Source organism: Asparagus officinalis, chromosome 7 (assembly GCF_001876935.1).
Source record: "Asparagus officinalis chromosome 7, Aspof.V1, whole genome shotgun sequence".
NCBI classification, from domain to species: Eukaryota; Viridiplantae; Streptophyta; class Magnoliopsida; order Asparagales; family Asparagaceae; genus Asparagus; species Asparagus officinalis.
The window spans coordinates 32979662-32993563 of NC_033800.1; the positions used below are offsets into that span (position 1 = coordinate 32979662).

Consider the following 13902-nt stretch of genomic DNA (forward strand, 5'->3'; position numbering starts at 1 on the left):
TTATCAAATGTATTTTGTGTTACACATAACACAAGATATGTATAAGGTATGGTGAAAAAAATCATATACCGAAAAGGAAAATCACCTTAGTACTAAAAAAAAGAGGACCTTTCATTTCTGTATTTGAGTAGGACCACAACAGAGATAACTCAGAGCAAAGAGATCTGTCATTTATGTATCTTGAGTTCAAAATACAGGCAAAGATGAAGAGTGGAGAAAAGTGATCCACAGTATTAGTATCTTTCGATTCCGTAGTCAAGTAACTTAACTGAACTTATATTAATGTTCCACCCCCATGCAACAAATTTATTGTGAAATACTTCTTCAGATACATAAAAAATAAATAAAATTTCTAGCTCAGCTTCGTCAGTTCAAGTATAACTTCTGCTAGAAAAGCAGCGCGGGCTGATTCCTCCAAGAAATTTTACTTAGGAAAACAATGCTACCCTGTTAACCAAAATCACATCACCACTCTTACAACACCTATGAAGAAACACGGAAAATGTGGTCTCTTGTTATTTCTTCCGGTAGTTGGCTAATCTGCAACCATGAAGGGATCCACATCTCCCATATCAGCAGCCAGAGGTTCCAGCTGATCTGTTTCCTCGCCCTCTGGAACAAAATAGGTAGGGAATGGCAGTAGCAAAGATTTATCTTTCTTAGGATCTTTGTATACGGCATCCTTGATAAAAACAAAGTTGCCCTCAGCACCAGGAACCTGCAAACATAGCAAATAAAGCGCCTTTATTAGCATTTTCCTTTATGCAATACATAACCAGAAGCATGCACGCCAAAAGGTTGATGAACCAAAATACAGACATGCACACCTGCCCTTTCACCCACATCAAATTTCTTGTGGGTTCTATTTTGTAGACCCACACGTTCTTCACTGTCCTTTGTGCAGCCCCCATGTGCCCAGGCATTTTCTTCCCTTTAAAAACCTAATTCAAGACCATGATGCGTTTTTACAACTTAAATAAGAACAAAGGTGACATATGTGCAAATACCAAACATATGCACCTGAGTCATAATCACTAAAGATCAATACAGATCACTTACTATGAAACAAATTATCAGAAGTCTCTATTGACACAATGCTAGTTTTTGAAACAAAATTAGTAAAAGGAAAGAGATGATAATCACTTCGAATATACAAAGAGGCATGGCTATGAGGAATAAAACCTCCAACTCCTACCAATCAAAACTTAGTAGAACACTAACATTCTCAGTAAGACCAAAATGGCCCTAAGGCCTCTTAACCATTTCTTATTAAAATTCACAATGGAAGTTTTAGAAGCATGACTATGAAGAGCAGAACTACATGGATAACAGCAGTTACAGCACCTCATATTAGTAAACGACATATATATTCTTAGAAAGACAGTCTCAACAATTGTTCAAACTCACATTTTTCACTACACTAATAAAACAAATGCATAATATCGATAAATTTTTTTTTTTTGAACCTGAGAAACAGGGTAGGATGCCCTGTTCATTTAAATATATTGAAAAAAGTTCAGAAGAGGAGAATACATAGCTCTAGGTGGAGAGAACACAGTAGGAGAAGTGAGTAGGGAGCGGACCATTGTCGTCACCTACCACACTTGACCTACTGTTTCCTACAACTAGAGAAAAAAAACACTTTAGAAAGTAAAACAAGAGGGGATTAAAACAGCTACAATATTGTGCATAAAGACTGGAATATGCTAGACACAGCTAGCAGCTAACCAAAAGGGGGCATCTTCACAAAAAGGTTCTACTTCCTGCTGGGACAAGAGACACGGGAGCTTAGTTGCTGGAAAAATTGTCCCCAGCATCAGTAGGGGTGTTCTTCTTAGCTAGCTCCTGGAAGCCGAGATTGAGGGATGCCCTTCGAAGCCTCCTAGCCATCCTATCATCTTCTGTACCTGACCAGAAAATGGAAAATCTCGCTATATTAGAAGCAGTTGGAAGTGAGATGGGCTGAATATCCTTGAAAATTAGTGAATTTCTACAGAACCAGATCCACCAACAAAAACATGGCAGAGATGGGCTGAATATCCTTGAAAATTAGTGAATTTCTACAGAACCAGATCCACCAACAAAAACATGGCAACAGAATCTTCCATATGAACAGAACCAGATCCACCAACAAAAACATGGCAACAGAATCTTCCATATGACTTTAATATCTGAGCAAATATTGGGAACTTTGTGAAGCAGCAGCAAATCTTCCATGTTTGTAGGCCAGCTGTTAGCTGGAAAGAGGGGGAGAAGGGAGTTCCAAACATCACGAGCAAATGGACAGTGAATAAATAAATGATCGTGAGTTTCTGTTTCCCGATGACAGAAAGGACAAATTGGGTCGCCGTTCCATCCTTTTTTGATCAAATTATCTCTTGTATTTAGCTTCCTTTTAGAAATAATCCAGAGATGGACTTTTACCTTTAAGGGAATGTTGGATTTCCAAATCATGTTGAAGAACTGGGATTTTTGAGCCCCTGAAGTAACAAATGAGTAAAAGGATTTTACAGTGAAAATACCCGAAGAATGAAGAGGCCATCGTAAAACATCCTGCTCCGAAGGACCACCTGGATTAATATGCTCTAAGAGAGAGTGAAGATGGAGAATGTCTGCCCTTTCATTAGGGGAAATACCCCTTCTAATTAGCGGATGCCAATTCCATGAATTATTTAGCCATCTGCCTTGTGAACCAATGCTGCAGTTTTTAGAGAGGGCTAGCTTATATGCATGTGGGAAGAGGCTGCTAAGAGAATTTGCTGAAGACCATTTATCATGCTAAAAACTGCCCGTGTTACCATCCCCAACATTCCATCTGACAATTTTAAAAAAGGTGGATTGAATGGAGAAAAGGTCTTGAATAAATCTTGAAGATGACATCTTTGGTTGATGAGCAAGAGGATTTGCTCCATTTTTTGAATAAATGGAGAAAAACACTTTGCTGAGAAAAGAGGTTCTGTCGAGAATTTTCCAAATCCATTTAGAGAGGAGGGCTGAGTTAAAAGAGGGGATATCAATCACCCCAAGCCCTCCTTCTTCCTTAGATTTGCAAACTGTTCCCCAGTTGATAAGGCATTTAGTTCTTGAGAAACTGAGGCTGCCATTCCAGAGGAAATTTCTTCTGATTTTATCTATGGTCTTAATGACCCATTTTGGCAGCTTAAAAAAAGACATATAGTAGAGAGGGATGGAGGAGAGGACAGAGTTCAGAAGAGTTAGCCTACCTCCAATGGAGAGAGTTTTGTTTTTCTATAAAGATAGCTTCTTTTTGAATGATTCTAGGAGAGGTTGCCACTCTCTTTTAGATAGAGAACCTCTTTTTAGGGTAAGTCCCAGGTAAGAAAAAGGGAGGGAACCGACAGAGCATCCGAGTATCTCAGCCAACAAATTGCCTTTATGGGGGATTTTGCCAAGATAGAAGAGGTTAGTTTTCTGAGGATTTGCACAAAGCCCTGAAATGCTAGCAAAGATGGAGAGGATGGTCTTAAGGGTAACCATATCAGAGGAGTTAGCCCTAGAGAAGATGATTGTGTCATCCGCAAATTGAATGGTTCTAATGGAATTGAGATTACCTCTCAAATTGAGGTTAGAAAGGTCTCCTGAGGCTGCGCTGCATTTGAACATCTGACTAAGGACATCCGTCACTAGCAGAAAAAGAAGGGGGGAGAGAGGATCGCCTTGTTTAAGACCCCTGAAATATTTGAAATAGGAGGTTGGTGAACCGTTAACCAAGACAGCTGATTTGGATGAAGAGATGATATGATGGATCCAGGAACACCACTTGGGGCCTAAACCTCTAGCTTCAAGAAGAGATAGAAGAAAAGACCAGTTAACACAATCAAAAGCCTTATAAAAATCAACTTTAATGGCACAAACATCTTTTTTTCCCAGAAGAACCGTAGTTAATCATTTCGTGGCCTAAAAGAAAGGAGTCCAGAGAATATTTGCCTGATTGGAAAGCCGATTGAGAGTTGTCGATGAGAAGGTGGAGGACTTTTCTGAGCCTGTTTGCCAAGATTTTGGAAAAAATCTTGCAAGAACTGTTAATCAGGCTTATAGGCCGAAAATCTTTAGGGGAGTTAGCATCATCCTTTTTGGGAATAAGACAAAAGTGAGAATAATTAATATTATGGAGAGATTGAGGATGGGAATATAAGCCTTGAATGAAATCAATGACATCAGATTTAATAACAGTCCAGAACTTTTGATAAAACAGAATGGGAAGACCGTCAGGTCCTGGAGATTTATCTAGGTGAAGCCCAAAAACAGCCTCAGTGATTTCCTGCGGAGAGAAAGGAAGATCAAGGAAAGATCTATGTGCTCTTGAGGGTATAAAAGGTTCCAGTTGGGTCTCAGAATGGAGACTGGGGGATTGCTGAAGAGGTTCGAGAAGAAAGTAAGAAAAGATTATTTGATATCACTATCTGAGGAGATGAAAGAGTCATTGATAAGGAGGTGGGGAATAAAAATTTTTCTGCGGTGGTAGGATGCAACTTTATGGAAGAATGCTGAATTATTGTCTCCTTCTTTCAGCCACTGAATACGGGATCTTTGCTTCCATTTGATCTCTTCAGCATTTGCAAGAGAAAGAACCTGATCCTTTAAATCAGATCTAAGTTGTGATTCAAAGGAGGATAGATTTCTGGACTCTTCACTGATATTTAGGGAATGGATTTGAGCCATAAGATATGAAAGAAGCTGGGGAATGGATCCAAAACAGTACCTTTTCCACCATTTGATTCTCTTTTTTATGAGTTTTAGCTTGAAAGGTAGGGACATATGGTGCTCTCCCCTCGAAGAGAAGGAAGATCAGCTTGATTCTATGAAGGATCGAAAGGAGGGGATAGATAACCATATCTTTCCAAATCTGAAGGGAGGGGGGAGGAAAGGGGAGTTGGTATCCAGCATAATTGGATAATGATCTGAACATTGAGCTGGATAAGCATACTGAACCATGAGAGGAAAGTTAGCTTCAAAATCCAACGAAACCAAAAATCTGTCCAATCTAGCTAAAGATGGAGGGGATCTATGGTTGGACCAGGTGAATTTTCTTCCACTAAGGGGGAGGTCGATAAGATGGACAGAGTCGATGAGACACTGGAAAGATTTAATATCTCTAATGGAGCTAGAGCGACCACTTCTTTCTTCTGAGCTTAATGTCATATTGAAATCTCCAAAAACTACCCACGGCAAAGCATGGGAGCCTCTAATCCTTTCAATTTCCCACCAGCATACCTCCCTCTCAGAAGGATCACAAGGAGCATATATGGAAGTTACAACAAAGCTCCAATTGGATGGTTTATGAGTAAGGGTGGCCGAAACAGAGAAAAGGTCAGAAGACGAGGAAGAGCAGGAGAAAATATCCTCGTTTCATCCCAGAAGGACTCCCCCCCTCGAATCTATAGCATCAAGAGATAACCATGATGTGATGAAATTACCCCCCAAAGATTTAAGAACAGAAGGGCTAGGGGCTGAAATTTTAGATTCCTGCAGACCTACCAGATTGACTTTAGCAAGAGAAAGGCACTCCCTAACCAACCTACGCTTAGCTGGATTATTTAACCCACGAACATTCCAAGATCCAATACGCATGGATACCGATGAAAGGCAACTTAGAGTGAAGAAGGGGGCTCAAAGAGGAAGGGCCCCTAGAGACAACCTATTTTGGATCTCTATTAAACCTGATGGATCCACCGGTTCGAGGATACCACAGTTCACAGAGATCTCCTCCAATAACTCCAGATCAGATGAAGGGATAGGAGGAGTGGATACAGAGGAAGAGGATTTCGGTTTAGAAGTACCTGAATACTTACCCTTCTTTAGCATGGCGAGATGTTTCTTGAAAGGCAGGGGCAAAGGGTGATTGCTTGCAACTTTCTTCTTGGCCGGCTTGGGCTTTCTTTTTGCAGTTTCGAATCCTGGGAGAATATCGGAGGAAGAAGCAATATCCATGGAGTCTGAAGAGCTGATCTGGATGGCTATATCATCTTTAGGAGATAGAGATGGAGCGTCTACCAGGTGGGGAAAGGCTGCTTTGAGAGTGGACCAGGAGTCTTTAGAGATGTCGATCGTGATGCCTTTGAAGGAGACGGCCATAAGTTCTGACGGTGCTGCTGGATCTGCCGCTTGGTGAGAAGGAAGGTTTGAGCCTCCGGCCTCCACCATAGGGCTTTTACCTTTTAGGTCAGGCTGGATGGGCTTCGAAGTAGGGGACAAATTACTCTGGATGGGCCCTTGAGGAGATAGGACCTTAGGGGAAGGGGGTGGGGCTTCTTCTTTACGGACAAAGGCTTCGAAAAGATCACGATCTCTGCCTTTATCCGCTGGCAAAGGGTCACCAACCACTCTCAGTTTGACCGAACCTTCCAAGATGTGGACTCCATTATCTGATTCATACCTAAAGATAACTTCTTGGGGGATTTCGGAGGGATCCCTAACATGCAGCATCGCTTTACATGCTAGGGCTTTTTTTTTTTAGCATAACATCATCGGAGAAGGCAATAACATCTCCTATGTCCACAAGGATGTTTGAAATGAACTCCGAGTCCCAAAAGGTGAATTGGGAGGCCAAGAACTTCCACCCAAACATAAAAAAACTTTGGTAAAACTTTGAGGCCAACTGACTCTGACCAAGGAGAGAAAAAACCACCAAAATTTCCCATACTGAAGAAAGGTTTGGAGCAGGCATAGTCCAGTGTCTCCGCATCAGGGAACTGGATAAAAAAGAAATTATCCGAAGTTTGCCTGATCACATAGACCCAGTTCTCTACCTTGAGATGGAACTCCAAGTTCTCTACCAGCTCCGCAAAAGAGGGTTTTCCAACTTGGATCTGGAAATGGGCATATCTCGAGAACTCAACCAAACTCGAGCTGACAGATGGGGGGAGAGAAACCTTTGGTAGAAAAAGGGGAGGGGGAGAGGGTAGAGGTTGTTGAGGAGGAATGCTGAGCAAAGGAGGTTGCTTTTTGTTAGGGCAACTAACAGAAGTGTGACCAACATGATTGCAGGCAAAGCATTTGAACGCTCCAAGAGAGCACTTTTTTGCCATGTGATCTGATTTTCCACAAAGAAAGCACCTAGGAATCTTTTGGGGGTGGAAAGGCTTCGGGAAGGAGGTAGGAGATCTCGGTCTTTTTGGCCTTCTTTTGTATGACACTGTGGTCCAGCCCGAGTCTGGTGTGGGAAGGAGACCTTTAGGAGGGGGAGGGGGAGGGGGGGTAGGGAACCCTTCAGAATCTCAGCGAAAGATGGTTTAAGAGTGGGATCTTTGATTTGGGGGTGACGGAGAGGAAGAGAACAGGATGGAAGAGAAGGCTTTGGATGTTGAGATGTGGATGGAGGATGGGCGAGGGTTGGAGCTAGAGACGAAGTGGTAGAGAAATGTGGAGAGATGGTGATCTTACCGCCGCTGATGGAAACCAGTCGCCTTCTTGGAACACGAACCGCCGCCTGCGCTAATCTCCTATCGCCTCTCCTGTTCACCTGCTCCATCCCGAGATATATCGATAAAATTTTGTAGACTTATTACTTTGGAAAACTTATATAACATCAAGTGGGAAACCAAGATTCATCTTGCATACCAAAAAGAAAGTAGGGAAACCTCAGGTGAACATCTTGATTTACTGTGTAACTCAGATGCTATGAATCAAAATTTTATATGCAAAGGAAACTAAAATACAATTCCAACTATATGGTCGCATAATGGTTTGAAAAAACACTAGACATCTACAATTCTTCAAGAACTACTATGAGAGTACTATATAATACTTTTGTTTTCATTTAGGCGCATACCTTTCCAGGAGCATCCCTTTGTCCAGTAGAACCAATATTTCGATGCGTCAACGAGGTACCGTGACTTGCAGGCATTCCTTTAAAGCCCCACCTCTTCATTCCTCCCTATTGATAATAAAAGAAGAAAAATAATAATAAATAAACACTTAAGGCATCATAACAACATAAGCAGCAAGGTTCAGTTATTGGCAATATCCATTCAAACATAACATATCTTACAGAACATCTTACTTACGCAACACAATACACATGAAGGTGAGGAAAATGCGTGAATCCTATTTTTATTTACTCTGCATGTATGCGAAAAATAAGAAATTTAAATAGGATAGAAAATAAGTAGGCAACATGATAGGTGTCTTGCATAGCATTTATATTCCACTCGACACACGTGAAATCCTATTTTTATTTACTCTGTATGTATGCGAAAAATAAGAAATTTAAATAGGATAGAAAATAAGTAGGCAACGTGATAGGTGTCTTGCATAGCATTTATATTCCACTCGACACAATGTTTTCAGCTTCTAAAAAATCCAACACATATGAAGGATGTTTATTATAAGTAAAATCTGTAAACTGCCTATCTTTGACTACCTAAGGAGCTCAAGTCATATGTCATTTCCAAATGTATTTTTAAACAGGGACAAGGTTGAACTATGTACTGAACTGGTTAACTTTTAGATTCTAAATGAATTGATAACAGTAAGTATGACGATCTAAGTTATCCCGGTACGTCGTCCGGGCTCTCGTACCCAGGTCTGACACCCATCTGACTCTGACACTCCTTTGACACTCTATGCATACATATATTCAGATGCATAATTATGTAATGTTTTAGTTTAAAACAGACATCTTGGATGTATATCTCACACTTCACTTCCACTTCCTTTATAACTTGCTGGACAAGGGTCGATCTCATTTCAACCGATAACCAGTCCAGAAGTATGATTTTAAAGGGTCTTTTTGGTATTAGTTCAAAACCGAGCAATTTTTTCAATTTATAATCTATTTAATAAATGAAATATAAAAATGTTATAGGAACTTTAGTTTTCATAATATATGAATGAAAAAAAACATCAACCTCATGCAAATTATTAACTTCAATATGTATACTCAGATAGTTGTGTCCTTGTATCCTACCTTTTACAAAGTTGTCATGTTCCATACCCGAACCCGTACCTGTGTAACATAGATCAAGTCTTTGGCATTTGGTTTATAATGTTAATGAACTAAATTTACTTGTTCAATTCAATCCGTGTATTAATTAGAAATACTCGATACAGCTGCTACCAAGTCTTTTAAATTTGAGCCTATTAGTTCAGTTCTAATTAAGTTCAACTTTTTGTTAATTTTCTTTCTCAAATCTCATTTTCTCAATTTATCGATCAAGTTAGGGTGGCTTATTTGTCAGCTCGATTATGTGAGTTTATATTTAGAAATGGCTTTGTTGATTTGACTTTGTTAATTAGACCCTTTTTTTCAAATTTAATTAATATCCTTCTGAGCTCAGTTATGCGTGTTCTTTGATAGGATTTGTCTTCTATCTCTAGTTAGTAATGTGAGTGTCCAAGCAATGTTTTGACAGAGTAAAAATATAGAAACAATATAACTTTCCATTTTGCATTGCTAATTTCTTAAGCGTTATTATGGTTCATAGGGAATAAATAATATTTAGGCATAAATGCAATTTGCACAAGGTAGTCTTACAAACAGTGAACGGTGCTTTTTACTTGCGTTTTCTAGATTTTTTATTGAGACATGGTTACCAGAGGTTTCCGCACTATTTTATTTTCTAACGCTTCATGTTATTTTTAAATAAATTTACATCTGGATGATTGTTTCTTAACTTTGTTTCCTTTATTGCAATTTACTTTATTGCAAACTCTGTACTAATTGAAATGATTGTATCTTAGCTTTTTCTGTTGAGCTCCACAAGTGTCATATGGTTTTATTCAATTAGAATATGTTCATGCAAGAACTCATCGAGATAAAATGAAAATTTCGCTGGCTCTACATGTGTCTTATTAAATAGGATGGAGTTACTCCTTTCAACAGCTACTGTTGCAGTAAATTCTACATGTTTTATAAAGTCTAAAGGTCTTCAGCTGGTTTTACATGATATACCTGATCTGCAGACTAACCATACTTAAACTGGCGATACATACTATGCTTATTTTATCAGATTTTACATCTCTTCAGTCCTAATAGTAGAAACACATGCATGTACACAGTAGTGTTTGGAAAAACTTTTTGAGCTACGATTTGAGGTGCCTTGAGGCATTTTGAAGAGTAATTACCTCAGACATAAACGAAAAGTGATTGTTTTGCAAAGGCATACACCTCATCACTTGAATTATAAAGAAATGTGCGCTTTGCAACCCATGAAACACTTCAAAAAAAGTGCATGCTTCAAGAGTCAAGGCACAGGAAGAAGGTTTAAAAAGCAACTAAGTTAAGTTATTAAATAACACCAGCACTATTGCACGAGCAAATGCATGTGCAACAGATGCGAAAGCTTGATCATCCCAAATTTTATATACAAGGGGCACTTACAAAAAAAGTTTCATCGAGTTTTATAAGATATTTTATGATATTTTTTATTAGAGATGAGTTATTTTATGTTACCTTATATTTCACTTTGATTAGTAATGTGATTTTAATGAAAGAAAATAGGGTACATCGTAATTTGGTGGATTATTTTCAAATATCATCCTAAGAGCACTTTAAATGATGTTAATAAGAAGAGTATGTTTCATATTTTATCATCAAATTCTTATATGTAATTATTTTTAACTCAAGTTTGTAGATGTCTTTCGATAATATTTAGATTAAAACATATGCAAATTCCAATTATTGTATTTATATTCATTCATATCTAATAATTTGTTTTAGAAAAGAACATTATCACTTTATATTTATATCTCTTATAACACATATTGTGACGGATATTTAATTAGTAAGCTCATATTGTATATTCATGACATAGTTTAGAACGTTGCAGAGAAGAAAAGAGAAAAGAAAAGAAAGGGAAAATTCCTTATAATACCCCTCACGTTTCTATTGGAATATAAAATATCCTTCAACCTTTTTTTTAACCCCACTAAGAATATAATACTATACATATAATTTTACATCATGTTGTCTTCACTCTTCAATATTGCTATATGACTATAAGTAAGATAGATGTCATATATATGCATTTTAGTTCATTATAATTCATATTTACAGTTAGCCTATTTCATTCTTAGTTACTCTCCAAGACCTGAATGCATCTATTTTTAAAATTCTTAACACTATATATTATATAGTTATAATGTTAATAAATTTAGAACTAAAATATCCTCATGATCGCGAAGCTTGTCAATTTCCACCATTTGAAACATTAGTGCACACAGAAAGAAAGAGAGCTGAAGTGAAAAACAACTGTTTTTCTGATACATACACATAATGGAGAGAAGGCGAGAGCCTCTACACTAAAGTCTATATACAACAATTGAAAAGCTTGATTTAACTAACTTCCTCTATATTTGCCATCACTACTCCAGCTTTAGACCTATATTTAATCTACGAATACCACCAAAACAAGGTACATATCTACAAGCTACGCATATCCTAATTTTGCCTTTTTACATATTTTCCATCTCATCTTCCCTCCCCTCTCATTGAATTCACCTCCCTTTCAGTAGAAGTTCGAAACCTCTCAGAAAGGGTCATGCAGAGTTTATAAGGACCCCTAATCGATTTTCATGTGCCCACATGCAAAAAATGGAACTCATTCAATTAATTGTTGATTGCAACCCACTCAATAAAGATTTCGCTTGAATATCTAAATCTTCCAACTGAGAGTAGGTGAAACATAGTCCGATTAAAAAACTTAGAATTTATATCTACTACTAAAAAATTCAAGAAATAATTTATTGCTACTAACTATGACTAGTTTCTTATTTTAGCATTCCAATTTTGTCAAGCAACAAGTAGTACATTGCAAATTGGCATTTTATCTTATTTTGTCTATTTTAATTATTAACTCTCATTTTGTGGCCCACTTTTTCATATACTAGTAGGAGTGTATCTTTGTACACATTAAAATAATGCCCCGCTAAAGCTCAATCTTCACAATTAGTTGCTGAAGAGCATATGATCCTTATATATGAAACGGGTATGAAAGAGTAAATATGTGAACCCTATATGAAAGCTAATGTCCTCATCTTATCACAACTTATCATTTAGTATATAATTTCATCTTATGTCCACAAATTAATTCATATAACATTAATTTTTCATTTAAATTCTTTTTAATGGGATTAGATTTTGCCTTCTCTCAGTTGAAAGATTTAGATATTATGTGAAATCTTTAATTGAACAGGTTACAGTTAATAAATAATTATCATTAACATTTAACTAATTACCCATTAAGGGCTGGGGAAATTATTTCTACATTCGCAAGTTGCTTTTTTTTCTTGAGGACATACATCAACCACTTATGGGTCCTGCATAGAAATACACAACCAGTTATGAAAGGATCCGAACTCTTTCACAAATATTGACCTGACGCTATGTTTAAGATTCTTTAACATGTCAAACATTTGAACATGACAGGACGCTTGGACACATATGTCCCATGACTTAGATATCACTCTTTTAAGTAAAGGAAAATAAGCATCATGTTTATGGAAACGATCCAGAATGCAAGGGAAAATAGAAACAAGAAGTATTAACAAGTGCATGATTTTTACCCAATTTTATCCAAACTAGATCTTATTTTTCACTATCCTACCATACATTTTACCAGATAGTGTAAAAGAACTTATTTTATCTCAGATATGAGACCAAAATGTAATAAATATAGCCTCGCTCGTATTTTTAAAATTTTCCATGTTGACTACTTAAAGGTGCTTATCCATGACCCACTGTGTATGTTATGCTCATTGTTTCCCCCACCCAATAGAAGGGGAAAACACCAAAAACCTTAAAAAAAACCCACCCAAATGACATTGACATGATTGTATTCTGTGAGGGACCAAGTGATACTGTGTTTGTCTCACTGTTCAAGGCCAATATAAATTATGATAGATTTGTCTACTATATACTCAGAGGTTATTCCATTTGGTGCCAATAAACTAGCATGCCTTTATGCTTGAAAACAAAGAAAATCGAAAGCCAAGCTATTCCTCCATTTTACATATGAAGGTATCCTTCAGATGTCACCCAGCTTACAATACAAGTAATTTCGTTATCTATTATAAGTAGTATACTAGCACAACCAGTTTCTCCTCATAAAACCCAAATATAGAGATTCGACATGAAATGAAATTAAACTGAAGCAACATAAAAATCTCAACAATGCAGCACCTAAATTTTACCTACCTGAAAACCTTTACCCCGCGTAATGCCAATGACATCAACATGCTGGCCCGGAACAAAATGGCGGACAGTGATCGGAGTACCAACAGGAAGAAGAGCATCTTCTGTCACCGGGAACTCTTTGAGCTTCCTCTTCAGAGGTATTCCTTGAGCTCTGAAATGTCCCACCTCTGGCTTCGTCAGATGTTTCTCCTTCTTTTGCCCTATCCCAATCTAACTGACACCATAACCAAACAATAAGTCAGAATCCTAATAAAACTGCAAACCCCTGAAACCGTTACATTATATTACCAAATGCCTACAGAAAATACAAAATTTCATACTAATACTTAAATTTGATCATAATCCTCAAAATCCCTTAACTAAAACCCACAAAATGAAACCTTTCTCAAACTTTAGGCTTATTTGCACTTTAATATCCCAAAGTTTAAAAAAAAAATTAACTTTGATACCCTGGAGTTCCATTTTGAAAGCTTCATACCCTAAAATTTTCAAATAGACTTTAATTTGACCATTTCACAGACTTTTCCCAAACTCAAAATACTGAAATCTGGTAAGAAAATTTGTTTCTCGTTTAATTTTATATCTGCACTTAAAGATAGGAAATTGTCAAATTAGAACTTCAAGAGTATCAAAACTAAACAAAAAAAAGGGTGAAACTTTAGGGTATCAAATTGCAAATAATGCTTTTCATTTGTTGTACCTTGAGAGGGTGATCCCTTCTTTCCGGGGTCTACAACTTGAGTACA

The 13902-nt window shown here is 37.5% G+C and overlaps 1 protein-coding gene across 4 annotated transcripts; it reads right to left on the minus strand.

The window, feature by feature from the left end:
• Positions 253 to 13647, minus strand: LOC109848899 (50S ribosomal protein L3-2, chloroplastic-like). Of its 4 annotated transcripts, XR_002248939.1 has the most exons (6): positions 13606 to 13647; positions 13157 to 13366; positions 7793 to 7897; positions 7405 to 7483; positions 1729 to 1907; positions 828 to 941 (listed from the first exon to the last, which is right to left on the minus strand). XR_002248939.1 is itself a non-coding variant. In XM_020418617.1 (5 exons), the coding sequence occupies exons 1-5, from the start codon at positions 13630 to 13632 to the stop codon at positions 536 to 538; spliced, it is 639 nt and encodes a 212-aa protein (XP_020274206.1). In that variant the 5' UTR covers positions 13633 to 13647; the 3' UTR covers positions 253 to 535. The 4 variants fall into 4 exon arrangements, 3 of the variants coding, with proteins under 3 accessions (XP_020274206.1, XP_020274208.1, XP_020274207.1); XM_020418617.1 differs by lacking the exons at positions 1729 to 1907; positions 7405 to 7483 and adding an exon at positions 253 to 718; XM_020418619.1 differs by lacking the exon at positions 828 to 941 and having other exon boundaries at positions 1422 to 1901.